The sequence below is a fragment of the Podarcis filfolensis genome (assembly GCF_964270895.1).
Source record: "Podarcis filfolensis genome assembly, chromosome: 5".
NCBI classification, from domain to species: domain Eukaryota; kingdom Metazoa; phylum Chordata; class Lepidosauria; order Squamata; family Lacertidae; genus Podarcis; species Podarcis filfolensis.
In genome coordinates, this window is record NC_139608.1 from 24,230,033 (window position 1) to 24,257,795 (window position 27,763).

The following is a 27,763-nucleotide window of genomic DNA, read 5'->3' on the forward strand; positions in this document are numbered from 1 at the left end:
CTGTCGTTACAGAAAGAAGAGACGTTACTGATTCTCTCATGTGCAGCAGGAACATAAGAAGGCTTATATCAAGGCTCTGTGTGCACCATACATATAAAGCATATGACTCTCCCCCCCCTCCCCCGAATCCTGGGAAATGTAGTTTACCTATCACAGAGCTACAATTATCAAATTACAGTTTCTGGGATTCTTTGGGGGGGGGTATGCCATGTGCTTTGTCGGTTTCAGACAATTGCTCCATCTTTTAATCTGGTTCTTGCTGTGAGATGTGAATGTATGCTATAAAGACAAAGAGAGCAGGTTCCCTTCACCTCAGAACAATTGTTTTGTTCACATGCAAATTATTATTTTATTTACTGTTTGAAAAAGGCTCATAGTAGCCTGCAAATATACTTTTGATAATATTTTTCAATAAATAGTGGAATGAACTAAGGATGGCTGAAACCAGATAAAGTAATATCAGAGGCCACTGAACACTTGAGTAGACAAGATGGATATTTTTTTTAAGGTTTATATAATGTGTGTGATTTAATTATATGAGTTTTAATTGATTAATCAATCAAGTGATAGCTCTAATGATGGTAATAATTCTTCATTCATCGTGTATTACACAAAAAGCAGTGGGCCAAAGAAATGTATTAAACTTATGTGCTGTGAGCATTTAACTTTTAACCCCCCTGCTACAATGCCATATAGTGTCATTCAATACCCTTTTCCTCCTCTTCTCTGAAAAATTGGGATTTCATCCAAACTTTAAAGGTTAAGTTGTCAATAGAACTCAAAAAATGTTTTGTTTCCATTTGTATAACTAGTTTAATGTTTTTAAGTCCACAGCATTGACTAACAATGAAACCAGTAAATTACTGAGGCATTCTTTAAAAGTTCATAATTGCAGATGCTCTTAAAATTAGCTCAGGAAAAGAGCATTTCTTTCGGAAAAGCAATGGTTTTAATTAGTAGTTTGTGTAGGAGAATAGATGCTGAAGCAATTCAGTAATGTTCCACTTCAGAATAAGAACTTGTCATGACAGTTAATTGAGTGAGAAATTGGACTTGTGACACAGTTGGTTAAATAGGCCCAGCAGCTTGTGACACAAAAGGCGCTCTGACGTCCAGAGTGCAAAGATGGCAAGAGCGCTCTGAGTGAGTTGTAGTTAACTCTTTATTAGCAAAACGGGGTCCAGACAGGAGCGTGAGGCCTAATGAGCACAGCAACTCATTTCCATGTTCTTGCCCCTGTGAAGCAGTTGCTGAGACTAAAGGTCCCCATCTCCCCACAGTTGCCTATGTCTCTTCTCCAGGGTTTTCCCCGAAGCAATTGGAGACGACACCAGCATGCCTGTATTTGCTCCTCCCATTTCATGCCTCTCCTGGTCCTGGGATACCAGGGGAGAGGAGAGCTTATCACAGCAGAAGGAGGAGACACCTGCATTTGTTCACCAGCCTGACCCATCTCTGCCTCTTGGCCTCCCTCTTTGCCCTCTCCTGCTTCAGCTTCTGGACTTCTCTCTGCCACAGACTCTCCCTTCTCACTGAGCCCTGTTACCTCTTCAGCTTCTGACACCTCCTCTCCTTCCTGTGGCCACTCACAGTCATCCCACCCCCAGTCCCCTGGCTTTAAGCCTTCTTTCCTTGGGGGTTCCCTGGCTGTTCCTCTCACCGTTCCTCTGTGTCCAACCAGCTCCTGACAGAAAATACCAAAAGTTCAATTGTTTCTCCTCAGGCACCTTTCTCTATTCTGCTTAAATATGCCTCATACGGAGCAACGAATTTCAGTAAAATACAGTTATATTTTCCTTTTAAATTGCTTTGAGTTTTCTTTTCTTAAAAAATATTTTTATTTGATTTTTCAGCTTCAAATTTTACAGAGGTATCTCAAGCATAAATCACAAAAACGAGATTCGAAGGAATCTCCTAGACTTCCATCTTCCCCTGTGTGGGTCCTATTATTAATCAGTTCCTCCTGCATCTTTTATGATAATCCAAACCCTTTACTTCTTCCATTATGTCCAAAATCAAACTACAAGTTCTATTCCAATCCTACTAATGATTTCAACTGTTTACAGTGGTCTTTAAGATAAGTTATAAATTTCCCCCATTCCTTATTAAAATTTCGGTCTTCCTGATTTCTGTCTCTTCCGGTCATTTTTGTCATTTTAGCATACTCCATTAAATTCATCTGCCATTCTTCTCAGGTAGGAACTTTATCTTCTTTTCATCTCTGGGCCAGTAACATCTGTGCAGCCACGGCGGCATACATAAATAGTCTTTTCTTCTCCTTTTGAGTTTTCTTCCATTTATCTATGTGAATAATTTTGACAGATGGCCCTTGTTTGGAAGGCCATACAGTCAACCGGCTCACGATCAAATTCCTAAAAGCATAAAGGGCAGAACCTGTCACGGAACGCAACCGTTTAATCAAACTCGATATAACAGACGCCACATCCCCACAGCATTTGTCTTTGCCTGAAATCCTTAACCCGCTTACTTGGGAGTAAGGCTCACAAAGCTGAACGGGACTTAATTCAGAGTAGACACATATAGGATTGCACTGTTATTTTGGGAAGTTCTAGCTTGCACTCCTAACTGTGAGCGATGTGTTACCAGGAGATGAATAGCTGGCTAAAGTTAGCAAATAGTAAGAACTAGCAGCTGTCTTCTTTTCTTCAATGCTGGGGACTTGGTTTCCCATCAGTTGTTCCGCGGTATTGAGTCAAGCCACCCACAGTGCTTTGCCGCAGCTGTGACTATGCACCATGAGAAGGTAGTTAGCGTTGGTGTGTGTGTATTATCACATTTGTTATCTTGACCTTCCTCCAAAGAACTCAAAGCAGCCACGGATTAGTCTGATGTGGTGACCACAGCAAGCTTTAAGGATGGGCAGGGATTTGAACTCGGTCCTCTGTCTGCTATAACACACTGTCTGGGGCCGACAAGTATTTTGTGAGCATGTGTTAAGGACAGACATAATCAGACAGCTCCTTTAAGGGGCAAGGAAGCTTCAGGCATGTATAGAAGGGCAAACCGGTGTTCCTCTGTGACAAGGAATTCATAGGGCTGTGAGACTGGAATTGAGTCTCACTGTCAAAGGTTATTTGACAGTGGAAACATCCTGCTCTGGAGGTTGTGGCCTCTAGTCCTTGGTGGTTTTTAAGCTGAGGTTGGGTAGCTATCTCACAGATGCTTTAGCTGAGATTCCTGCATTGTAGGGGGTTGGACTAGATGATCCGTGGGCCCCTTCCAGCTCTTAAGATTCCATGATTCTATGAGGTTGCATGAAGAGATTCCTAAGATTGTATCAAATGAAATGGTTCCATTAGTGCAAGGACTCTTGATTGTACGATGGAACTTGCCTTCCCTTCCATTTCATTTCATTTCATTTCATTTCATTATTTCCATATACCACCAGATCAGCTCTTGGGGGTTGTGGGAACCCCCAGAAGAGATTGGGGGGGGCGCACATAAGGAGGAGGAAAGGGAGAGCAATTTCATTGCACAAGTGAAAGTCCTTGTGCAAATGGAATGACTTGGTTGGATATAACTATTAGGTGATAGTTAAATGTGTGTGAGCAGTTTGAAGGCCTATGATTACAACCCTCCAAATACCACAAATTGCAAAAACAACCAAATAAATTCTCTATGCAAAGTTGTTCACAAATTTATAAAGTTACAGGTTTTGGCAAACTATCCTCTCTAATTGAGTAAAAGAGGTTTGGGGTGTTTTTTTTTTACTTTGGCTAGAATGAAACTGCAGCCACATCTCTTCTAGACTGCGTTTCCACTTGATTTCATCTTTGGTTTTTGTTTTTTTAAAACTTGTCTTTTGTGCACAGCATTTATCCCATCTTCAGCTAAACCCCCTCCCCTCTTGTCTTCATTTGCTTTGTAATCGTGTAAAAAAACGTGGCTAGACATATCACTGTGGCGACTGTAACGTAAGTTTAAGGTGCCATTTGGCTTTTACATCTTTGTTTCTAATACTGCAACCAGATATATATGTGTGTGTGCTTGTTGATACTCCCAAAGAACTTGTAACAGGTTTGTAAGGCCAGACAAGCCCAACCACCCAGCTCCTGTGAGATGAGAGGGGAAGGGAAGAAGAGAGGGAATGAGAGCCTTCTTCAAAATGGCTCTCACATTCCATGCATTCTTCGTACACCTCAACCATTAGCTGTTTCTTGTTTTGTTTTGTTTTTTGCTGGTTGTGGGGGGCAAGCTCTTGAGCCATTAAAGAAGTCATTAGCATTCTTTTGCTGGACATAATGATAAGGCCAAGCCAGCCTTCATAACAAATCTTTCTTCCCGTTTTGGAGATTATTTTTATCTTATTTTATATTGCACCTTTTCCCCAAGGAGCTCAAGGTGGCATAAATGCTTCTCCCTCTCTCTGTTTTCTCTCTCTTCACAATCACCCTGTGAAGTAAGTTGTGCTGAGTGATGGTGCCTGGCCTAAGGTCGCTCTGTAAGCTACATGGCCAGAGTAGGATTTGAACCCTGGCCTCCCAGGGCCTAGATCAAAGATGTGACGGTTACACCATCCTGTTGTCACATTACTTACCAAGCAATGCCAAGGTTTTGTAGGATTGGTGGGTGTGGCAGAAGAGCCCCCACTTCCCAAGTCTTCCCAACTCACTCTGGCCAATTTCCCAGTGGACCCAAAGTCTCCTATGACTCACCCCAACACATCTTCTTCCAAGACCTATTGCCAGCGACAGGCAATATATCTCTACACATGGCGCTTTCCCAGTCCTCTCCTTTCTGTCCACAGAATGACCCTCTTCCTAAGCCCCCCCACCCAGCTGCCCCTTGGCCAGCTTTAGGATTTCAGCTTTAAGCAAGTATTTTCTCTTAAATGCATACTCTGATTTGGAAATGTTCAAACCAAGATGTGTTGACTTCATTCGTTTTGTTCTTAGTTGTCCATATCAAACATACCTGAAACCTGGACCTCTCCAGGCCTCTTATATTCTTTGTTCCATATTGCATTCTAAATCGTCTCTTTACCAAAACTTAAGCTCTCTGGCCCGATTGAAATAGCACACAAGCACCCTCGAGAAGCAGGACAAGAATAGAAGCTGTGACTTGCTGGTGGAAGTTCACCAGCGGAATTCGCCTACACAACCCCTCTTATTTGCCACTGTCCCATTTTCCAGTCCGTGAAGCAGCTCACAGGAAGCGAAAGCAATAAAAATCCATGTCAGAAAAAAATTGTTTTACATAAATAGCTATAAAACATAGCACAACCAAACACAAACAGAAGCAACACTCAATGAGCAATTAAGCAGCCAATCAAAATAGTAAAAACTCATTTACAAAGCGAGTCATCGTCGCTAACGATTAAAATCCACAGAGAGCAAAAGAGTCACGACTTGACGTCTAAATGTTGCTAGCCTTGGCATCTCCCATGTTTGTTTGGCAAGGCCATTTCAGAAGCAAGGCATTGCCACTGAAAGACTCTCTCTCCTCTGTTGCCAGCTGCCTAATCTCTGAAGGCAGCAGCACCCAGAGGAGGATGTTGGATGCAAATGAGAGCCGGACCAGTTCATATAGGAGAAAACATGGATGTTTCCTCTTTGTGTTCGTTTATGGACAATTGCAGCTCTTGCATGAGCTGTGCACCTCCATCATCCCTGTTTATTTCAGCGGCACCTTCACAGAAGACTTTCCTGTCAGCTTGCGTGCATAATGAACTGTGTTTTTCGATCATGGATAAGAAAGAAGCAGATCTTGATACCCGGGAAAACTTGATAATTCTTGGATGTGCGCCACCGCTATCATCACAGAGCTACTTTTACAATACAAATATTTTCAAACGAACATAAGACAGTCTTGGCCCTGCCTGGATTAAGACGATGACGACAATAATGGATGTGCCGACCAGAGTCTGTGGATTTAAAGAGACAGGTGTAGGATATAAAATGTCCCTGCAAATGCTGGAGAAGCAGGGACTGTTCTGAAGAGTGATAGGCTGAATTTGATCCGGTCCGGGGGAGCGTTCTGAGCCAAAGTGGAAGCCCCCACCCACTTGAGCCTTATGCTGGTTTCAGCAGCTGTCAAAAAGGGTACGATTGTGAAATTGGCTCAGAATGCTTTCCCTGATCGGATTAAATGAAATGCAGAAAATTCTATTATTTCCACTTCCTTGGTGGATTTTTATTTCCACACCAACCATCCCATTCTATAGCCAACACCGCTTTTGTAATGAATGAATCAAGGTTATGTATTCACAGCAGCAGACAGCAAATTTGTATGATTATTATTATTATTAGTAGTAGTAGTATAGTTTCTATCCTAACCTTCATCCCAAAGGAGCCCAGGATAGCAAAAAACCAAACAATAAAACAATAAAAACATCTGAAAAACAGTTCCAATACAGATACAGACCATGAAAGCTATTTGCCTGTCTTAGAGGAATTGCTGGTTCTGCTGTGTCAAAGGCCCCTTAAATGTGGTAATTAATAAGTTTTGTTGTTGTTTAGTCGTTTATTCATGTCCGACTCTTTGTGACCCCATGGACCAGAGCACGCCAGGCACTCCTGTCTTCCACTGCCTCCCACAGTTTGGTCAAACTCATGTTCGTAGCTTCGTTAAATAAGTTTAACTGTATGGTATAAGGCGCAGCAATATTCTGGGATGAGTAGCCTTAGGATCCTATAGATCTTGGTCTTTCTGGCAATTTTTTAATCTGTTCTCAAAGAGCTGATGTGCCGTCTTACCGCTTGACTATATTGTCACTAGTGCCCTTTCCTCAGCTTTTAGAGGAGAACCCCCAGTTCATCCACATGCACACTGGCTGGCCTTGGGAAAGCCAGTTTTCTCAGGGAATATCTGCATCAGTGCTTTAAACACACGGAACATTCATTTCCTCTCCCACTGAATCTTGGGAACTATAGAGCTAGGGATATAACACAGGGGCTAGGAGCATGTGACCCTCCCAATGGTGCTTGCCTCCAAGTCCCATCAGCCCCAGCCAGCATGGCCAATGGTTAGGGAGGATGGAAGCTGTAGTCCCAACAACATCTGAGGGGCAACAGGTTCCCCATCCCTGCTCTTAGATAATTGCTGGGACCCCACCTCCCAGACAGTGCCCACAGGCCCAGATACCTGCCCTGAAGTCTGGGCCAGCAAGCCACCATTTAAATTTCCCACAATGCCCCTTATGCCATGTCATCTACTGCACCCTTCCACAACAGTCCCTCCAAGTGTCCCTATTTTCCAGGGACGTCCCTGGTTTCTGTTTTGATCCCAGAATGTTCCGCTTTTCCTTAGGATGTCCCCATTTTCATTGGAGAAATGTTGGAGGGTATAGAGTTATCCAACCCCTGAGCCGTCTGAAGGCAATCCTGTACAGGGAAAAGTTTTTTTTTTATGTTTAATGTTTTATTATGTTTTTACAGTGGTACCTCGGGTTACAAACACCTCGGGTTACAGACTCCGCTAACCCGGAAGTAGTACGTCGGGTTAAGAACTTTACCTCAGGATGAGAACAGAAATCATGTGGCGGTGCGCGGCAACAGTGGGAGGCCCCATTAGCTAAAGTGGTACCTCAGGTTAAGAACGGTTTCAGGTTAAGAACGGACCTCCGGAACGAATTAAGTACGTAACCAAAGGTACCACTGTATGTATGTTGGAAGCCACCCAGAGTAGTTGGGGCAGCCAAGTAAGGTGTATGGGATATAAATAGTGAAATTATCATTATGGAATGGAACGTCCCTATTTTCACCGGAGAAATGTTGGAGGGTATGCCACCACTGCAAGTAACCTGAACTGGTCCCAATAACAATGTACATATATTTCCAGTCTCACTCACTTCCCAGATACTATATACCTCTCTGAAGTGCTGTTAAAATGAAATACAAAAAAAAAAAAGGAGCAACCACTTAACATGCGTTTCAGAAATGCAGCGAATAGAATTCTAGTGGAGCTGCAAATGCAAAAGGGCTGGTCTTTTTCCTGAGGTACTTGGAGGGGGGCTGTTGCTGCATTTTCCTGCCCAGTGAGGCACTGATATATATGCAGGTGAAGAGGCAGAGATTAGCACTTGAGGTGAGCGAGTTTGTATGCCTTTCAGTCAAGGGAGTGGTCACAAGGGCTGGAGGGCATTGTATACAGAGCAGGCCGGAGCTTGCCTTGCAAAACTGAGAGCAGCAAGATAATACCACTTTCCTCACCATCATCTTTGTCTTTCATCACAAAGTCCTGGGGGGAAAAGAGAGGGTCAGAAGGATATGTTAAAAAAGGTAAAGGTAAAGGACTCCTGACAGTTAAGTCCAGTCGCAGACGGCTCTGGGGTTGCAGCGCTCATCTTGCTTTACAGGCCGAAGGAGCCGGCATTTGTCCTCAGACAGTTTTTCCAGGTCATATGGCCAGCATGACTAAGCCGCTTCTGGCAAAACCAGAGCAACGCACAGAAACGCCGTTTACCTTTCCGCCGCAGCAGTACCTATTTATCTACTTGCACTTTTTGGCGTGCTTTCGAACTGCTAGGCTGGCAGGAGCAGGGACTGAGCAACGGGAGCTCACCCAGTCACGGGGATTCAAACCTCTGACCTTCTTATCGGCAAATCCTAGGCTCTGTGGTTTAACCCACAGTGCCACCGAAAGAAAGACCCCAGATGTATCCTCATTTGATGCTGCTGTTTCGTTAAAAGTATTTTTTGAGAATGGGAGACTGGGTGACAGCAATGTTCACATGGACTTGTGCATGCAGAAAAGTAAATGTTTCCAAATGCTATTTTCCAGGGAAGGCCGTTCCACAACATCCCTCCTCTTCTTCCCTCTCTCATCCCAGCTTGTTCCCTCTTGCTTTTCTCACAACTCTGCCTAATATATCTGTCAAGTGCTGGAAAGTCTGATAGAGAGTTGAGGCCTTTGACTCACAGCATTTGGCCTTAAGGTCAATTACCTGCTCCAGAGATGTTGCCTTTAATTGCCTGCCAACCATCACCATAGTAATACCATAGAACAGGCACGTCCAACAGGTAGATCACTCAACAACTTAGTCTCCCCTAAAAAAAAGCTCCACATTTTGATCTGAACCTCAAAAAAGGGGGTAGATCACTGCCAGTTTATAACGCTGTGAGTAGATCGCAGTCTCTTGGGAGTTGGCCACCCTGCCATAGAAGAAAGGAAAGCTTGTGTTGATGATTCTGAGGGAGAAATAGTGAGGGGACGATGAACACCTTTTTTTCAGAAGGCAACAAGAACAACAAAAGCAGTTGAGCAATGGTTTTCTGTAAACAGATGTCCCAATGTTTAGTAATGGCTCTGTAGAGGTGGAAGCTGTTTGACGGGGGTTATTGTACAGGACAATGTAAGCTGTCACCCTGTGAAGAGCAGTAAATGAGTGAAAACATGTGGGTTGCTGAAGTTGATGAGTCATCAACTTCCCACTTGCTCTAAAGCCGCCTTCCTTTGATGTAGCCCAGCCGCAAAATCCACTCTCCCTTCCGTCCCAGGAACACACGGCAGAGCCCTGATAAAGGAACCCTGTGTGGTAGCTGTGTACAAGATGTACGTTTATAATAGCCCCTTAAACAAAAATACTGTAGGAGATTTTTGCAAATCTCTACGTTTCCTTTCTTCTTCTTCTTCTTCTTCTTCTTCTTCTTCTTCTTCTTCTTCTTCTTCTATTATTATTATTATTATTATTATAAAACAATTAATGCTTAGGTGTTGAGTAAGTATTGCAATCTGGTTTCATGAGCCTGTATAATATTAAATCCAGGAAACAGAGACTGGTGCAGAGAGATGGATCATTACAGCTGGCAAGTAGTAGAAAAGGACCGGCAATATTTTTCATGCTGCTGCCTGCCTGCTGGTTGTGGGGAGAAAAAACACCAGCCCTGGTTCTTTTTCTCCTTCTCTTGGCTAGGATGCAGTGGAAGTGAGGGATTAGAAGCTAGTCACTCTTTTAAAATATCGCGTGTGTGTCATTAGTACAAAATGCTAGAGGACATGCGATCTTTTCGAGTGGGAAGTTCCGAAAGGAAACGTAACCCCGCGGGGGAATGTAGACTTTGGCCCCAAACTGCCTCGATTCTGATTCTCGGGCTCGCTCTGCAAAGTGGTCCAACCAGGAGACCCCTTGCTCTTAACTTGCACTAACCAGAGTCGAAGGGCGGAGAAAAAAATCTCATCCGGCAAGAGGCAGTGTCAGCCATCATTGCTGCTCCTTCCCTCCTTACAGCTGTCTCTGTAGCTGTTTGGTTGAACGGCAATGGGAGGGGGTGGGGGAGAGGTGACAGAGATTTAGCCTTTCACTTATCCAACCCTCAGCTGTTCAGCCAAGCATTGGGGGACCGGGAAGCTTCTTAGCGTTGCCTCTCCCCATAGTGTGAGGGAGAGAAAGAGAGGTGCCTCTTTTGCTCCCGGCTATGTTGAACGTTCAACTGAGTGTGCATTAGGGACTAATGTGACACACTGACTTTCCAAAAAATATACACAAGTGTGACTGACCCAACAGGAGTGCTCTTGTTCAGAGCTCAAGCCAGGCGGCCCGTGTCTCACTGTTATCCACTTTCATTTTCCAACCTAAAGTCAACTTTCCATGGCTAGTGAGCATGCTCAATCCTCTTCAGTCTGTTTTGGCATGTCTCCACCACCTCCCCTTTATCACCAGTTATATGGAAATATAGGGAGCCGCCTTATCCCAAGTCGGATCATTAAAGTACATTGGTCTGCTACACCTACTGTCAGGGTTTCAGTGGCCTAGTTTGGGTTCTGGTCCTGTTGGCACAACAGTAACCGCCCTGAGATCTCCAGGTGTAGGGCAGGATATACTACTACTACTACTACTACTACTACTACTACTACTACTACTAATATCTGCTTTAAGATCTGCTCAGGCTCTTCTCCAGATGCTTTCTTTATCAGCGGCAAGTTGTATAAGAGGCAGGGCCTTTTCAGTAGTGACCCCCTCGTCAGGGAATGTCCTTCCCAAAGACGATGATGATGGTATTTATTTATTTATTACATAGATACATACCCCGCCCATCTGTCTGGGTTTCCCCAGCCACCCTGGGCGGCTCCCAACAGAATATTAAAAACATGACAAAACACAAAACATTAAAAACTTCCCTAAACAGGGTTTCCTTCAGAGGTCTTCTAAAAGTCAGATAGTTATTTCCTTGACATCTGATGGGAGGGCGTTCCACAGGGCGGGCGCCACTACCAAGGAGAGGCCTGCGTATGGTGCAAGTTTTTTGGAGTCAGGCCAAATTTTATTTTTTATTTTTCTAATTTAACCCAGGAATTTTAATCTTCTACAAATCCTGGTCTGCTGAGGTGGTATTATTATTATTATTATTATTATTATTATTATTATTATTATTACATTTACATTACAGTGCAATTTAGTTTGCAAAATTATGTTGTATGCTACCCTGAAATCCAAATAGGATGAAGAGTAGTACAGAAATGTTTTGATAAATAAATCAATGAATTCACTAATAGAGGGAGCGCCGAATATTCTTTTGTGACGAATAAAATGACAATAGGATGTTTTTCAGAATCTGCATTCTAGTTTAAGGATGTCAGAAGCTGTAAATAACTTCGCAGTAAGGTACTCTTGCATCCTGTCATTGTTGTTTTGAGACCTTACTGTACTGGCCTTCACTTACCTGGCCTAGAAGCCCCTTTTTTGAGAACCACATGCTCCTGTCTGCAACCAGGAACTCTGACAGAAGCCTGACACGCCTGAAGAGCAGGTTTGCCTAACCTGCTGCTGACACAATGCTTGCGGATTGCTGTCACCGACCAAACTTCAGGATTTACCTGTCTTAAGCTTTCCATAAGCTTATGCGAAGATTTTGTTCTCTCTTAAAGTTTGCCATGAATTATGCTGGGTTCGTACTCCCCGCTTCCTGTTTTTACCCCTCTAAAGGATTTAATCCCTACAAATGTTTGCCTTCTTTTTCAATCAATAATGTGGCAGCTTTGCATTGCTTCAGTGACCTCTCTTTTTCAGAGACACTGGCATGTCCTGGTTCCAGCAGACTCTGGGGAACCTTTCTCAGCCCCGGGGCCACATTCCCCTCTGAGCAAGCTAACAGGGGCCACATTCCTGTGGCTGTAGGGATAAGAGGCAAAAGTGGCCAGAGCTACAAATGTGAATTTTAGCTTGGTACAGTAGACCTTGCACTTGCACAACCAGGCAAGCAAGAAGCATTTTCAGCGTTTAAGGACATATTCCAGCTAGGCAGAAATACTCAGGGTGTGTGCATGATAATGGTCAGATTTTGGGTCAAAATCTGTACATTCACAAACTGAAGTTGGTTTTACCCGATGTACCGATTTTGTTTATAACCGTGTATAGAATGCTTACTTTTGCCAAAGAAAGCAAGGAGCAATTACCGTATTTTTTGCTCTATGAGATGCACTGTAAGACGCACCTAGTTTTTAGAGGAGGAAAACAAGAAAAAAAATATTCTGAATCTCAGAAGCCAGAACAGTGAGAGGGATTGCTGCGCAGCAAAAGCAGCGATCCCTCTTCCTGTTCTGGCTTCTGGGATACCTGCGCAGCCTGCATTCGCTCTATAAGACGCACACACATTTCCGCTTACTTTTTAGGAGGGAAAAAGTGAGGCTTATAGAGCAAAAAATATGGTATTCTACGTGTCTGAATACATGGATAGAGAATGACTCTCTTGAATCCAAGTATAAAAAGAATCTCTCTCCTTTTTTCATACTTGCCTCAGCTTTCTTGGCCTATAAAAAGCCTTAGACATTTTTTTCCAGGGATAGCTGAAATTTGGGGGCTAATTATAAACCAGTCTTTAAAAATAAATAAGCAGCTTTCCGCACCTTATGAAGTTAAGCCATGTTTGCTAAGTGCAGCTTTCCCTTGAATTCCTTGAACTAGGGGCACATTTAGATGTAGCTCAGAGTGAGGCCGCCCCTCCAAATAGATTCCACCTCCATGCTCTTGAATGAAGTTGAAATGCTTTTCCTTCGCCAGGATGGCACCAGAAGGGCAATCCAGGGCACTCCCTGGCTTCTAGCTTCAGGCAGTTTGAACATCTAATGTTTGCATAGAACATTCCTCTCTCTCTTGTGCAGCTGCAGAGTTTCAGATTTTGCACCCTGCACCTTTTGATCAGTTTTTCAGGCAGCATCGAATACCTTCTGTTGCATCGTTTGGCATATTTGAGTTCCTGTTCCCTCTAGTTGAGCTCTGCATCGTATCTGGAAATCTCTGCAGCAATGCCCAGTTACTTGTTTCTGTCCGTTGTGCAAATCTGTTGGAAGTGAGCGCTCTGTGGATGCAAGCGTGGTCATTGATTGATTGACTGCAACGCCAGGTAATGACTCTCACGTTGGGAAGAGGCATTGTGGCACAAACACCACACTGCAGATAGTTTTCTTCACCTCCCAGGACTTTTCAGGGAAGGCAGTTTATGTGCTTAACTATGAGTCACTCTGTTGACTAATCGAGTGAGGAGAGATTGAGCGATGCCCCTGCATGTGAAACTTCAAGAATCATTGCTTACATGCTTTCAGACTTTTCATGAGGCCACTGGAAGCTCAGCAATTATGTGTTTGAGGTGGGGTGTTTGAAAGCTAAAGTTCTGAGAAGCCCAGTATACCTGACAGAGAGTGTTGGACAAGAAGCTGGGAGATGAGGGTTCAAATCCTCAATCAGCGTCGAAGATCACTGGGTGGCATTGGTCAAATCCAAACCACACATTTAAAGCCTTCTCCCACCACTTAGACAGGCGTGGCTTCTCCCAAAGAATCCCAGGAACTGTATTTTGTCAAGGAATCACTCAACAGCCTTAACAATCTACAGTTCCTAGGAGTCTTTGGGGGGAAACCATGACAGTCAAAGTTAGAACATCTCTCATTCTATAACAACCTGAAATCTATCTCTGTGTTTCATGTGTCCGCTCTTGCTTTTTCCTTTCTGTGTGACCTCAGCTTCAGTACAGTGGTACCTTGGGTTAAGAACTTAATTCGTTCTGGAGGTCTGTTCTTAACCTGAAACAGTTCTTAACCTGAGGCACCACATTAGCTAATGAGGCCTCCTGCTGCTACTGCACCGCCAGAGCACGATTTCTGTTCTCATCCTGAAGCAAAGTTCTTAACCCGAAGTACAATTTCTGGGTTAGCGGAGTCTGTAACCTGAAGCGTCTGTAACCGGAGGTACCACTGTACTTTGTGCTGTTTTGCTTCCTTATTCCCCCCACCCCCAGTAGCTAAGGAGGGACAGGAAGCAGCTGGCAGGGCTCAGCCTTTCAAATCCCTTTGCAGAAAACAGGGGCATTTCCAGTGGGTTTGGTCCAGATTACATGAAGGGTTAGAGTATTGGCTGGCAAAGAGGAGCAAAACAAAACACCAGGCTCTGCGGTTTCTTTCATTCTCAATTGGTGAGCAAGAAAGCAAATGCTGCAGCAAGGGAGTGCTCTGTGACAAATGTGTTTCCCAAAAGAGTAGATATCACTTGGCGCTGTGACATTTACAGCATGCCAGCAACCAGGGGTGGGGGCAGGAAGGGGCTATTGCCGAAAACAATGGCTGCTTTTAAAGTGGCAGCGTTGTTGAAATAAGCCTTCACGTTTGCTCCCTCTAGCATTTATTGGAGGTAGGTCTAGCATTTTGGACCTTGCCCAAATATTGATTGATTTTACTTATACTGTATGCCGTTTTCCCACAACAAACTGTGCTACAGCAAACATTCAATACATCAGAACACTGGAAATACATACTGTATATACAAAACACAGAGCATGTTAGTAAATTCAAAATGACAAAAATCAGCCATTTAGCAAACACAGAATAAATCCAGTATTGCAGCAACAACAAAAATCTAGGCTTAAATTGCATAAATACAAGGCAAAAATGAAAGTTAAGCAACAATAAAGTTTCATAAATGCAGTTCAGAGGGGAGGGGTAGATGCCATACAGCTGGCATACAGGCTAGATGACATAGGCTCTCACATTTCTCCTCCATTTGCAGCAAAATTCAAATGGCAAGGTGGGCAATGATGGCAAGTCTTTTCCGCAGCCTCCTGCAAGTACCAACAGCTGGTGCAGGTCTTATTGCAAAAATGCAGGTGTAACAGTAAAACAGTGCTCACTGTATTTTAAGGCCTATCAGCACATTTGGGTTTTAGGCACCACACCCTCTGGTCTCTTCTCCCCTCAGATCAGTCCCATACTGAACGACAGAGAGAAAGTATGTGCATACTCACATTATTTTCCCCTAGGGATTGGGGTGAAAGTAAAATCTACTAGAATTAATCTAAGTCTTGGGGAACAGGTAGGAGCTGAACGAGGAAGTAGGAAAAGTATTGCTCTTCCAGCCTTCTCCTTAATTTCTATGTGCTTTTCTTGGGGGGACGGGGGCGTTCAGATCCTTTGCGGGCACCATGGGAAGACCTCAAGGGCACCATTGTGCACACGGGCACCATGTTGGCGGCCCTTGTGGTAAAAGGTTCAGCTACATTTTGGACCTCAGGAAGAAAGCTGAGTTTTGAATGGAGGTGCTAGGTTGGATTTTAAACAGCTTCCCTAACTGAGTTTGGTGATTTACAACTTGCAGCCAAGTTGTATGTTTTCAGTAACGTTCCTAATTTCTCCTAAAATCCCAAGCGTGTCACCACCTGCAGCTTTTATCTTTTTTATGCAGGAGAAAGGAAACTTATATCTGCTTAATTACTGGCTAAAACTAGTATGACAAAAGAATATGGTGAAACACTGCAATATGGAGACTGTTGTATATGCATCAGCACTTAAATATGAGCAAGATCTCTTCTCAAGAATCAAGAGAGCTTCTGTCAGTCAGTTGTTGCTGAGCTAGATGATAAAGTCTGTGTGTGCATGCGCATTCCGATTTAACAGTTGGATTTCTGATTCTAAGAAATAGTTTGTGGAAAAAATATGGGCATGGCTCATTTAAGGCACTAAGACCAAATGGGCAACCAAGGAGAGCTTCATCGCAATTATTCTCATAAACATGCCTTTGGGAACCTATCCTTTGCCAAATTTGTAAACTTTACCCAGCAGCCAAATAGATATTAACCTTCTCTCATTTCTGCTAGAAGCATTCTCATTTAAGGTCATAATAATACAGTCGTACCTTGGCAGTCGAATGGAATCCGTTCCAGAAGTCCATTCGACTTCCCAAACGTTCGGAAACCAAGGCACGGCTGCCGATTGGCTGCAGGAAGCTCCTGCAGCCAATCAGAAGCTGCATCAGACATCCAGGTTCCAAAGAATGTTTGCAAACTGGAACACTCGCTTCCGGGTTTGCGGCGTTCAGGAGCCAAAACGTTCGACTCGCAAGGCGTTTGGGATCCAAGTTACGACTGCACTGAAAGAATCGCTCACAGGTTATTTTCACAAGGGAACTCTTTCAGCCCAATATATTATTCAAGTCTTTATTCTGAAATGAGTCAAAATCAGAGGGAAGGGGGCGGTGGCTTGGGAAGCTAAAGAATACAGGAAAGGCAAACATTGCATGGTGTCATACAAAGGGAGAATGAATTAGTATCGAAGGAAACCTTGAAGTGAGGAAGTGAGTCAGTCGCTGGAAGGAAGGGCATGTGAGACGTACAAAGTGAAAGTGACCTTGAGCTGCAAAGTTTGAAAATGTAGGGTAAAGGTGAAACCAAGCTTCGAATTACTTGTAAAAGTTGTGTCATTCATATTTGAATGACTTCTATTTTTTTATTATTATTATTATTCATAAGGCATTTACATTAGAGGGCACTCAAACCAACCCAACATAATATTAGGGGAAATGAAGATAGCACAAGAGAAGGACAGTGGGGGAAGAACGATCAGAGTACAAAGGCATATTGTTTAAACTGGGGTTTCCCAAACTTGGGTCTCTCTCCAGCTGTTTTTGGACTACAACTCCCATCATCCCAAGGTAGCAGGACCAGCGGTCAGAGATGATGGGAATTTTTTGGATACTGATAAATATTACAGTTGTAAGACCTAGCAAAAGTTAGGGGGAATGGCTGACATGCACAGATGGACAGTCGGAGCTCTGGGTCATATTTGTGACTGAAATCTCCTCTGTTCCTCTCAGCCTAAAATGCCTGTGTTTCTGTTTTGCAGCCATATAGAGAAGATTACGACGTGGCAAGATCCTCGAAAGACCATGACCCAGCCATTGAACCACATGAGCCATCACCCTTCAGCCGCTTCCACTCCTGTATCGCAGAGATCCATGGCAATGTCACAACCAAACCTGGGTGAGTAACAGGATGTTCAGAATGGACATTGGACTCTGTGCAAACAGCAGCACGATTCCAAATAATGAAAAGCTTCCCTTTTGATGGACACTCAGTATGACAGGTGGGGGGTGATGCCTAACTTCTTGTGATTCATAAACTGGTGTATTTTCCCTTCTGGGTTAAGGCCTTCATTGGAAGGCAGTGAGGGCGATATCAGAGGGGGGGCCCTCCCCTTAATAGCTGTTCCTGGAAGTCTTTCTTGTTATCAGGTCATAGTAAATGTGCACACCCTCCAACAGTTTTCTGATGAAAATAGGGACAACCTATCTTCTTCTTCTTCTTCTTCTTCTTCTTCTTCTTCTTCTTCTTCTTCTTCTTCTTCTTCACTCTTTATACCTCACCCATCAGATTGGGTTGCCATTCTGGGCAGGTTCCAACATATAAAAAAACATAATAAAACATAAACATTTAAAAAACTTTCCTATACAGGGCTGCTCAGATGGCTCAGGGGTCAGATAACTCCAAACCCTCCAACATTTTTTCAATGAAAATAGGGATGTCCTAAGGGAAAGTGGAAGGGACGCGGGTGGCGCTGTGGGTTAAACCACAGAGCCTAGGACTTGCCGATCAGAAGGTTGGCGATTCGAATCCCCACGACGGGGTGAGCTCCCATTGCTCAGTCCCTGCTCCTGCCACCCTAGTAGTTTGAAAGCACATCAAAGTGCAAGTAGATAAATAGGTACTGCTCCGGCGGGAAGGTAAACGGCATTTCCATGCGCTGCTCTGGTTCTCCAGAAGCGGCTTAGTCATGCTGGCCACATGACCCGGAAGCTGTATGCCGGCTCCCTCGGCCAATAAAGCGAGATGAGCGCCACAACCCCAGAGTGGTCACGACTGGACCTAATGGTCAGGGGTCCCTTTACCTTTAAGGGAAAGTGGGACATTCCGGGATCAAATCAGAAACCACCCTGGCTTCTGTAAATCAGAGATGTCCCTGGAAAATATGGACAATTGGAGGGTCTTAGTTTGTGCTATGTTTTACTTTGATAGAGAAACCACATTAACTTGTGAGTTGATGGTATGCATAACCATACACAGATAACTTGGGAGTTCTTCAAGTTCACTTTGTGGATCTGTGTTTGGATTTGCAACGCCGAACCAAATGAGTGTTATTTGTGCTACGATAATCTTCCTTTCTGTTTGCTTTCTCTTGGCAACTATCTCAGCAACTTTTATCTGGAGCATAAAGGGGGAGTGTGGGATTGCTCTCTGAGTCACTGGACAGTGGCAAATGTATCATGAGAATCAAATATAAAGAATAAACCTGAGTAAACCCCCGAAGGCTAGGGGACAATTAAGTGAGTCATACCAAATGGTAATAGTGAGCTTGCTTCCTGCAATATCCTAAGGATCAGAGTGAGTAATACGTTGTTAAAAACTGAAATTAACACTCTTATGGCTTCACACCAATCATGACATAGCTGCCTATACAGAGGTTCGAATTGGCCTAATAAAACATAGTAAAAATGGTAAGACCCCAGTGGAAGAGAAAGCCCATAATTGACAGACCCTCACCCCTCAGATGCACCTCTCGGCCTCCCTGACCAGATTGGTGTATGTACTTACTTAAGATACTGGCATACTTCTTTGCAAAGTGAATCTTTAGAATCACCTCCCATTTGAATTAGACTGATGGCACTGTGGTGTCTGCTAAAAATGAATTTTTCATAGGCCAGTTGACTGTAATAATTCTCCTGCTCATATGTAACCCTAAGCCAGACCATGGTTTAGTATGAATTAGCAAATATACAGACTCGTGGAAAGAAGATTGCAGCTGCTTTTCTTTTCTTTTCTTTGGTGGTTTTCTTGCTGTGCTATGCTGAGTGAAGCCATGGTTTGGCTCAGTATATCATCTGAATTCAGGCTCATGGTTTACCTCTCTCCAGACAAACCACGAGCTGTAACCTAGGTGTGGCCAGGTATTTGGGCCTAATGTTGGCTGCTATTGTGTTTATTCTTTAAGTTTTAACGTACTCTTTTTTTGTACACTGCCTTATGATGTTTACATGAAAAGCAGTACAGAGATTGTTTTAATAAATAACTAATACTGACGGAAGCATTAAGAGATTATGACAGAAAATCGCAATATGCTTCAGATTATGTGAGCCAAAGCTAACCAAACTAAGCAGATGAGGATGTATTCAAGTTTTTAGACAAATGCAAAGTTGTTATTTTGAATTAGTGAATATTAATACAGCACCTGAGCAATTGAGATTGGGGAAGACTAGGCTGTAATTCACATAGGGCTCTGGTTGGTTGGTTGGTTGGTTGGTTGCATGTATAGTCCCATGCATACTCAGGTTAGACAATGCAGTTACAAACTGCGATTCCAAGTGCACAGGAAGCCTGATGGAGAATGCTTCCTGAATGGTTTGCCTGTTGTATTGCAGCCTGGGCCAATGTAGTCATTGAGAATGTGAGAAGAACCTACTGGATTAGCCAATGGCCCATCTAGTTCAGCATCATGATCTCCCAGTGGTCAACCAAGTGCCTATGGGAAGCCTAAAAGCAATTTTTGAGTGCAACGGCATTTCATCACATGAGCGTGCTATTTGGAAAAAGAAGTGACTTTTTCTCTATTAATCATAGCAGTTACAACCCTATTCACATTTACCCAGAGTAAGTCCAGTTGAATTCAGTTGGAGCTTCTTTGAGTAGATATGCATATAATTGCACTGCACACTTTTCTTTCGGGAATCATAATTCTATGTAAAATCAGGATCTGAACTGGATTTTTAAAACCTGGTTAAGAGGGAACCTGATTAGCATTAACCATGGTTAATACCTACATGGATGTGACTACTAAGCTAGAGATAAAGCTGACAAGGGAAGAGGAGATTCATGCTGGAGGTGGGGGACCACAGCATACATTCCCAGACATTGAAAACTGCCTTATACTGAATCAGACCACTGGTCCATTCGTCTACTCTCAGTGGTGGTGGCTCTACAAATAGGGACACTCCCAGCTCTAGCAGGAGATGCTGGGATTGAGCCTGGGGCCTTGTGTATGTAGAGCCTGTGCTCTACTGCTGAATTATGTTTCGTCTCCTAATTTGCAAATTCTGGTTTTCAGAGCACCGGTGTTTGCAGTTCAGTGGCAGTAAGACCCATTTCCCCCCGGTCGTATCCCAATGCTGTAAAATCTGTTTCGTTGAGTTCATGTCAGGTATTTAAGCAAGCAGATTTTTTGGAACGCTGCTTGAGCCCCGAAGCCAGTTCTCTTGTGCCAACATCCCACCAGACAACACAAGCAGAATGGAAACTGGATAAGAAGTCAAAACCACCCTTCTGGCAATAGCTGGTTCAAAACCTTTTAGTGAAAGCAGGCTACACCTCTGTCTGTTGCCCTCGCGTTATTCAGCACCAGAGGAATTAAAAAATTCTTTTGAAGTTGTGCCATGAACAAGGTGGGGGCCTAGTTTTTTTCCAGGTCTGTGTCCTGGCCTGCACTTCCAATTACAAACACGTGTGTCTGTGTGTGTTTATCTTGCACTGCTTCCGATGATGAGATGGAAAGTTTGGCTCTTCCTGTATGGCGTGTTGCTTTTGCTTTATATCTCCCCTGCATCTATGTTTGCAGGGAAGCACACAAAAGTACCTGTGGAGGGTCTATCAACAATAATGCAGCCAAACAGTAGTAACACCATAGATAAGTCCTGAGGTAAAAAATGACTGAAATTAACAGTTGTTCTGCCTGGTTTTGCTTCTCCCATTGCTTTCTAGCCTCTGACTCATGCCGTAGATTTATGAGCTAAAGATCTCATATTCCCAGCTCAATATTTCTGAGATCTCTGCCGGTGTGTGTTTATCTCTTGTATTTCTTCATGATGTATTGACGTCTAGTGCTTATGGCAGGACCATCTTCTTAACTGCGTGCATTCAATTTACAATCCATATTGATACTGACACTGTCTTACATTGGGTCTAGATTGATTCCTTCTCCTAATATGGTTATATGCAAAGAACAGTTTCCCAGACTACAAGAAAAAACCACCTGTGTGGTGAAAGTATTCCTTCTTAAAGAGAAAAATGGTATAAGAACACCAGAAGAGGTTGCCAGATCAGGTCATTCGGCCCATCTTGTCCAGCATCCTGTTATCGCAGTCGCCAGGCAAAGGACTATGGGAAGCCTGAGGCATACTACCTCTGACTGCGAAGGGAGAACACTGGCTGGTAGCCACTGATACTTACCCTCCTTGAATTTGTCTCAATCTCTTTTAAAGCCATCCAAAATGGCGGCACTCACTATTTCCTATGGGAGCGAATTCCATGGTTCCACTATGGAATGGTCTGTTCCTTTGAGAACAAACTTGACAAGTCCGCAATAACTCCTTATGCAGAGAAACACAACAGCGCAGGCCTGGTGATCCCAGCGACTCTTCCCAGTAGGTCTTGCCCCAATGAAACAGTTGTAAGCGCTGAAGGTCCCCACCTTCCCACCAGTCTCTCCTCGGCTCCTCCTCCCCAGGGTCTTTCCCAAATAGTCGCAAACTGTGTTTGCACACAACCCATCTCTGTCCTGCTCTTTTCATTTCTCTGGATTCTCTAGAAGACCTGGTGGGAGGGCAGCTGGGTTGCAGCAGGAGAGTGAGACTCCTTGGCTCCTTCAGCGGCCTGCCTTATCCGTGTCTCTTGCCCCCCACCTCCCTTCTCTCCAGCTTCCACTTCTGCCTCTGATTCTGGACTGCTCTCTGCCACAGCCTCTTCCTGCTCACCAAACCCTCTGGTGCCTTCAGCTTCTGACACCTTCTCCTCCCAGTCTGCTAACTCCTCTCCCTCTGACCATTCATTGTCATCCCACCAACAATCCCCTGGCTCTGAGCCTTCTTCCCCTGGGAGTTCCCTTGGATGCCTCCCACCACTCCTCTGCCTCCAGCCAGTCCATGACAGAGCCTTCCAAGGGCCACTTGCCAATGGTGGATGGTGCCAGTGGTTAAAGTGGATGGAGCCAATAGTGGAAATGTTAACTTTGTACAATAAGCTAGTTTCTACCCACATGCACCTCTGTATCCTCCGGGACGTGGGTGGCGCTGTGGTCTAAACCACTGAGCCTCATGAGCTTGCTGATCAGAAGGTTGGTGGTTCAAATCCGCATGACGGTGGTAAGCTCCCGTTGCTCTGTCCCAGCTTCTGCCAACCTAGCTGTTCGAAAGCACGTCAGTTCAAGTAGATAAATAGGTACCGCTGTGGCAGGAAGGTAAATGGCATTTCTGTGCACTCTAGCACTCGTCACAGTCCTCTGTGTGCCAATAGCAGTTTAGTCATGCTGGCCACATGACCTGAAAAGCTTTCTGTGGACAATTGCTGGCTCCCTCGGCCTGAAAAGCGAGATGAGCACCACCTTTGACTGGACTTAACTGTCTACGGGTCCTTTACCTTTACCTGTATCCTCCAAGCAGACCTTCGGAATGCAGAGCAGATTCTCTGCTGCTGAGCTATGGCCCTTCCTCTGTGTACCTCCTGGTTTCTTTTCCTGGAGGCCTTGCTGACACCAAAATGTTCCCGTTAATGCTACTTTGCCTTTCCTTCCAGTTGGCAATTCCACAAGAAAATAAGAAGAAAGTGCTCCCTCCCCCTTTCTATCCTTTCCACCCGAAAAGGAATTCCAATCTGACCTTCCTACTTGGCAGTCTGCACCGTTGGCTTGCCAGACAGGCTGTAGGCCTCTGCAATTGCTGTTGTGACGTGATTGATGGGCGGCAAGTAGAAAAGCTGGTCTGGTGTTTGAGCTGGATGCAAGGGGTAGAAGTGTCAAAGGATAAAAGGCCCAATGAGTTGCTGTTGAGTCAAGAACCATGCCACACCGGTTCTCTAGGACAGCTTTCCATATCCGAAGTATTTTATCCTTTGGCTTCCGCCAGCAGTGTTGAACTAATGTATTGGCCACTCTTTCTCTGTCAGCCTTCTTGGCACAGCCGTGCAGAATTTTTGGCCTGGTTCTCATGTGCAAATGACAGCAGAGTGGCTCTTTGAAGTGCAGCCACTTGGAGAGAGCTCTGGTTGGTGAGCTCCCCTTTAAAAAGAAAAGTCTTATGGTATCTTCAGGACTAGCGGCATAAGCTTCCATGGACCAGAGCCCACTGTATCAGTTGCATGAAGTGTTCCCCTCTGTTGGCAGATTGCATACACACACAGTAAGGGTGGTAACCAATAAAGTTGCAAGGACACCTTCTAGCACTATGGTAAAGGTAAAGGAACCCCTGACCACTAGGTCCAGTCGTGACCGACTCTGGGGTTGCGGCGCTCATCTTGCTTTACTGGCCGAGGGAGCCGGCGTACAGCTTCCGGGTCATGTGGCCAGCATGACTAAGCCGCTTCTGGCGAACTAGAGCAGCGCACGGAAACGCCGTTTACCTTCCCGCCGGAGTGGTACCTATTTATCTACTTGCACTTTGACGTGCTTTCGAACTGCTAGGTTGGCAGGAGCAGGGACTGAGCAACAGAAGCTCACCCCGTCACGGGGATTCGAACTGCCGACCTTCTGATCAGCAAGTCCTAGGCTCTGTGGTTTAACCCACAGCACCACCCGCATCCCAGCACTATGGTACTTCCCTGCAAAATCTGCTCCAGAGAGTTGGGGGAACTCCCAGAACAGATCTGGGGGCATGTGGAGGAAGAAGAGATAAAGGAGGTTCCATTGAGCAAGCTGAAGTCCTTGCATGAAGGACACAGCTCTGTGGATACAGCCCAAACTGTTTGTGAATGGAGATAGATAGATATACACTAGGGTTGGCATATGTTCCGAGTTTCCCAGACATAGCCGGTATTTGGCTCTTGTAAACAGCGTCCGGGTGGAAATCGCTGAAATGGCCGGGGAAATCTAGACGTATGGCAGCCCATGTAGAAAGTGTAGACGGGTGAATTTCGTTTTTTTAAAAGAAGCTCAAAACCTCATTATTATTATTATTTGAGATTTTGTGTCACTTTTTGAAATATGGCAACCCTATATACACATAACCACACACACACAGGTATGTGGGGTAAGTGGAATCAGAAGTCCATGAAATGCAAAGGGCACCCTCTGTGACAGCTCCCTGCAGCAGTGTTTTCAAGCAACTGCGTTATGCTAGCACAAACTGCATTAAAAATGGCTGGCATTATCTTAATGAGAATCGGCGCACATGGAGCTGCTTCACACATAAATGCAATCATGACATAGATCTGCCTTCATGCAGCTGCATTTCAAGTGGCCACCCACACTGCTATTCATGTATGAGGTTTCCCCCCCAGCTAGGATTACGATTTGATGTGCTCGATTCCTGGCTGATAAATAAGAACTGAATTTGCAAAAAAAGCATTCTTATGAATGCAGGCAAATGGAAATCTCTCCATTACCAGGTTTGCAGCAGCACAACAGGAGGAGAAGTGGAGGAAGAACACTACTCCTGCCATCTCCTCTCTGGGAGGCAGCATGCTCACATTAGGCTGTGTGTGTGTGTGTGTGTGTGTGTCTACACATGCACATGTTCAAGATATATGTGCTATATATTTGTGTGTGTGTGCATGTATGATGTGATACAGATCTTCTTCTTTTTCTTTGGCGATCACTCATAGCCGAGTAAGATTGTCTTCCATAAACACAGTTTTAACAATGAGTCTGTAAGTGACTGTGGAGGCCGATTCTGGATCCACACATCCTTCCACAGTGGGGATATTGGTTTCCGGGTGGGAGCTGATCACGGTGTGGATTTGCTAAGTGTGCCTTCCTCCTAGCACGTTTCTCCCTTCTGTCCTGAGTTTGAGTGTCTTCAAAGCCCATGGCACCTTTGGTAAAGACTGTTCTCCAACTGGAGCGCTCGCAGGCCAGTGTTTCCCAGTTGTCGGTGTTTATACTACATTTTTTAAGATTTGCCTTGAGACAGTCTTTAAACCTCTTTTGTTGACCACCAGCATTACGCTTTCCATTTTTAAGTTCGGAATAGAGTAGTTGCTTTGGAAGACGATCATCCGGCATCCGCACAACATGACCAGTCCAGCGAAGTTGATGTTGAAGAATCATTGCTTCACATAGGCACACTTTACAATTGCCTATGCTGTATTTTTCACAGCGGGTGGGAAAAAAGGAGATGCAAGGAAAACACAAGCCTCTGCTACTGCCCCTCCAAACTGCCTTGAAAGTGCCCACCTCGAGTGGAGGAGATAGGGCAGGCTTTCTCAGGCTTGGCTCCATCAATACTTTCCAAACATTCTGACTTATTTTTTTCTCTTTCTTCAAGTCACCAGGAAATCCTACAGATAAAAGCATAGTGCAAACCTCTGTTAACAACAATGAGTGGGTGAACCACACTTTCCATATCCTGCCATGATAATATGGGATGTGACCTTCAGAGGTGGCGATTGTTCAGATCTGGGTACATTAGTCATGTGGAACTTCCAGAAATAAGGAGAATGAACTTACCTTTGCCAATGCTGGTGTTCGCTACAACAGACCTGAGATTTTGAGAGAGCACTCCTCAGCTCTATCGTTGCTTCACCTGCGCTGTGAAAGGTCTTCCAGTTTCAAGCTGTGTTTGAGCACTGCAGATCCTGAAATGAACTGGCAGGTGCCAGATGGGGATTGTGATGAATAATAGAGTTTTCAGGTGATGGATGTATAATTTCTGAGGCACCTGAATCAACTTCTGCCCCATTTTGTAGAAATGCTTTTCCTTTTCAAAAATGTTTTATTTTTCATTTTCACATTTTACAATATAATCACACATCTGAGTTAGCAGACCCAATTGAAATATCCAGTCATCGATGACCCCCCCTTTCTGTGGTTAATTTTGTTACATCTTTCCCCACTGCTTATCCAGTTCATATCTTATCCACTAATCATCCTTTGTGTTCTATTTAAGTTATTCTCACTGCACATTTTTATATCTTGCTAGTGATTTCAGTTGTTTACAGTAATTCTCCAGATAATCAATAAATTTCCCCCATTCTATATTAAAACATCTCTCTTCTTGGTTTCTTAATCTTCTGCATACGCCATTTTTGCATATTCCATCAGTTTTTGTTGCCAGTCTTCCTTAGTTGGAACTGTTTCTTTGATCCATAAATAATTTCCTTTGTTCTTTGGGTATCTCCAAACCTATTATTCCTAAGAGAAAAGCTTCTGGGTTTTTTTAAAGCAAATGTTATTTTCAACATTTTTTCCAACTTACTATATTTCATTTCCCAGTATGTTTTTGCTACCTTATGAGACCATTGTAGAAATGTGTTTCCTTTCACCCAGTTGATGGAAGACCAGGCTTAAAAGATTTTGCTTCACAATCAGAGGGTTGTTTTTAGACATACCTACTTTCTCGAATGTGACCCTCCAGATGTAAGCGGTAATATATGTGTGATGTTTAGTAGAAACAGCCCGAGAGAAAAAGGCCTGAGTTCAAATCCCCACTCAGTTATCTTGGACCAGTCGTCTTTTCTCTTGACCTAACCCCATCTCAGGGTGGAGACACCTTGAGCTAGAACAAATTTGATAAATTTGAACACACCATACTGTAAGCACCAAGCAATTACATGAAGCCTATCCATGTCACAACTGTCACCAGAGACAGGCCAGAACTGGTGTGCAAATGTGTACACAATTAGAAGGTTAAAACAGAGATGGACAGACTTTAGACTTGTGGGAACTTCCTTCTTGATTACTAGAAATTCTGAGATCCACCAACAACGAACCAGGCGAGAAAAGGTCTCCCGGGGGACAGAGCCAATTATCTACCCCACTTCAGTGAGCCATACAAATACAAAATCTATAAATACAGATCTGCACCTGAAAACTCAACTCAACTCAACACAACACAACACAACACAACACAACAAAACTTAAAACACAAATCTTAAAGCCAACCATCAGAGCACTACACAGACCTGGCCAAAAGCTATATTAATACGCATATTTTGCAAGTGAGGGCCATAGAAGCTGACAGGTAAATGATTGGCAGAAGGTCATGACGGATAATCCTCCCCTCCTTTCAATTTTGTGTGTTAAATCATTGGGAGTAGGAAACTTTTTACTGATCGTCTTCAAATCTCCCAGAAATGTACCAGTGGATTCTGCAAAAAAAATTCCTAAACTTCTACCAGCCCCTGTTGGAAGGAGGAATTGAACATTACACCACTTCTGTGGGGAACAGGTTTTTGGGTGGCACTAATTTGGCAAAGTAAGGTCTAGAGTAATTTTGGGTAGTAATTTCTAGTGTCTGCCACATTCAGGTTTGGAAGGGAATTCCTGCTTCCATCTTCCCGCTTGGCTCATTTACTTGAGTCATTTGAAGCTATGTATGCTGCATGTACCTTGATGTGGAAAATCATGTTTTCTCTTAGAAGGGCTATGTGCATTCTGTGACTCTGCAGCTGGACCTCAAGCTCTTTGGGGAGACATTTAGCATCCTGAGCACCTTGGTTTTAGAAATACATATTAAAAGCAGGCTGTTGATTCTTAAGTCTGAAAAGAGAGGCATGACAGCATGTGGTCAATGCCTGGTGAAAATTTAGAAGCCAGGGTGGGAAATGGACTGAGTGGTGTGTTGTTGCTG

The 27,763-nt window shown here is 44.1% G+C and overlaps 1 protein-coding gene across 1 annotated transcript in view; it reads left to right on the forward strand.

Moving 5' to 3' along the window:
• Positions 1 to 27,763, forward strand: part of WWTR1 (WW domain containing transcription regulator 1) — a 91,418-nt gene that overhangs the window by 38,838 nt on the left and 24,817 nt on the right. Inside the window, exon 2 of the mRNA XM_083613502.1 lies at positions 17,065 to 17,201. Within this exon, the coding sequence (XP_083469628.1) occupies positions 17,065 to 17,201 (137 nt within the window). The remainder of the gene's footprint in view (positions 1 to 17,064; positions 17,202 to 27,763) is intronic.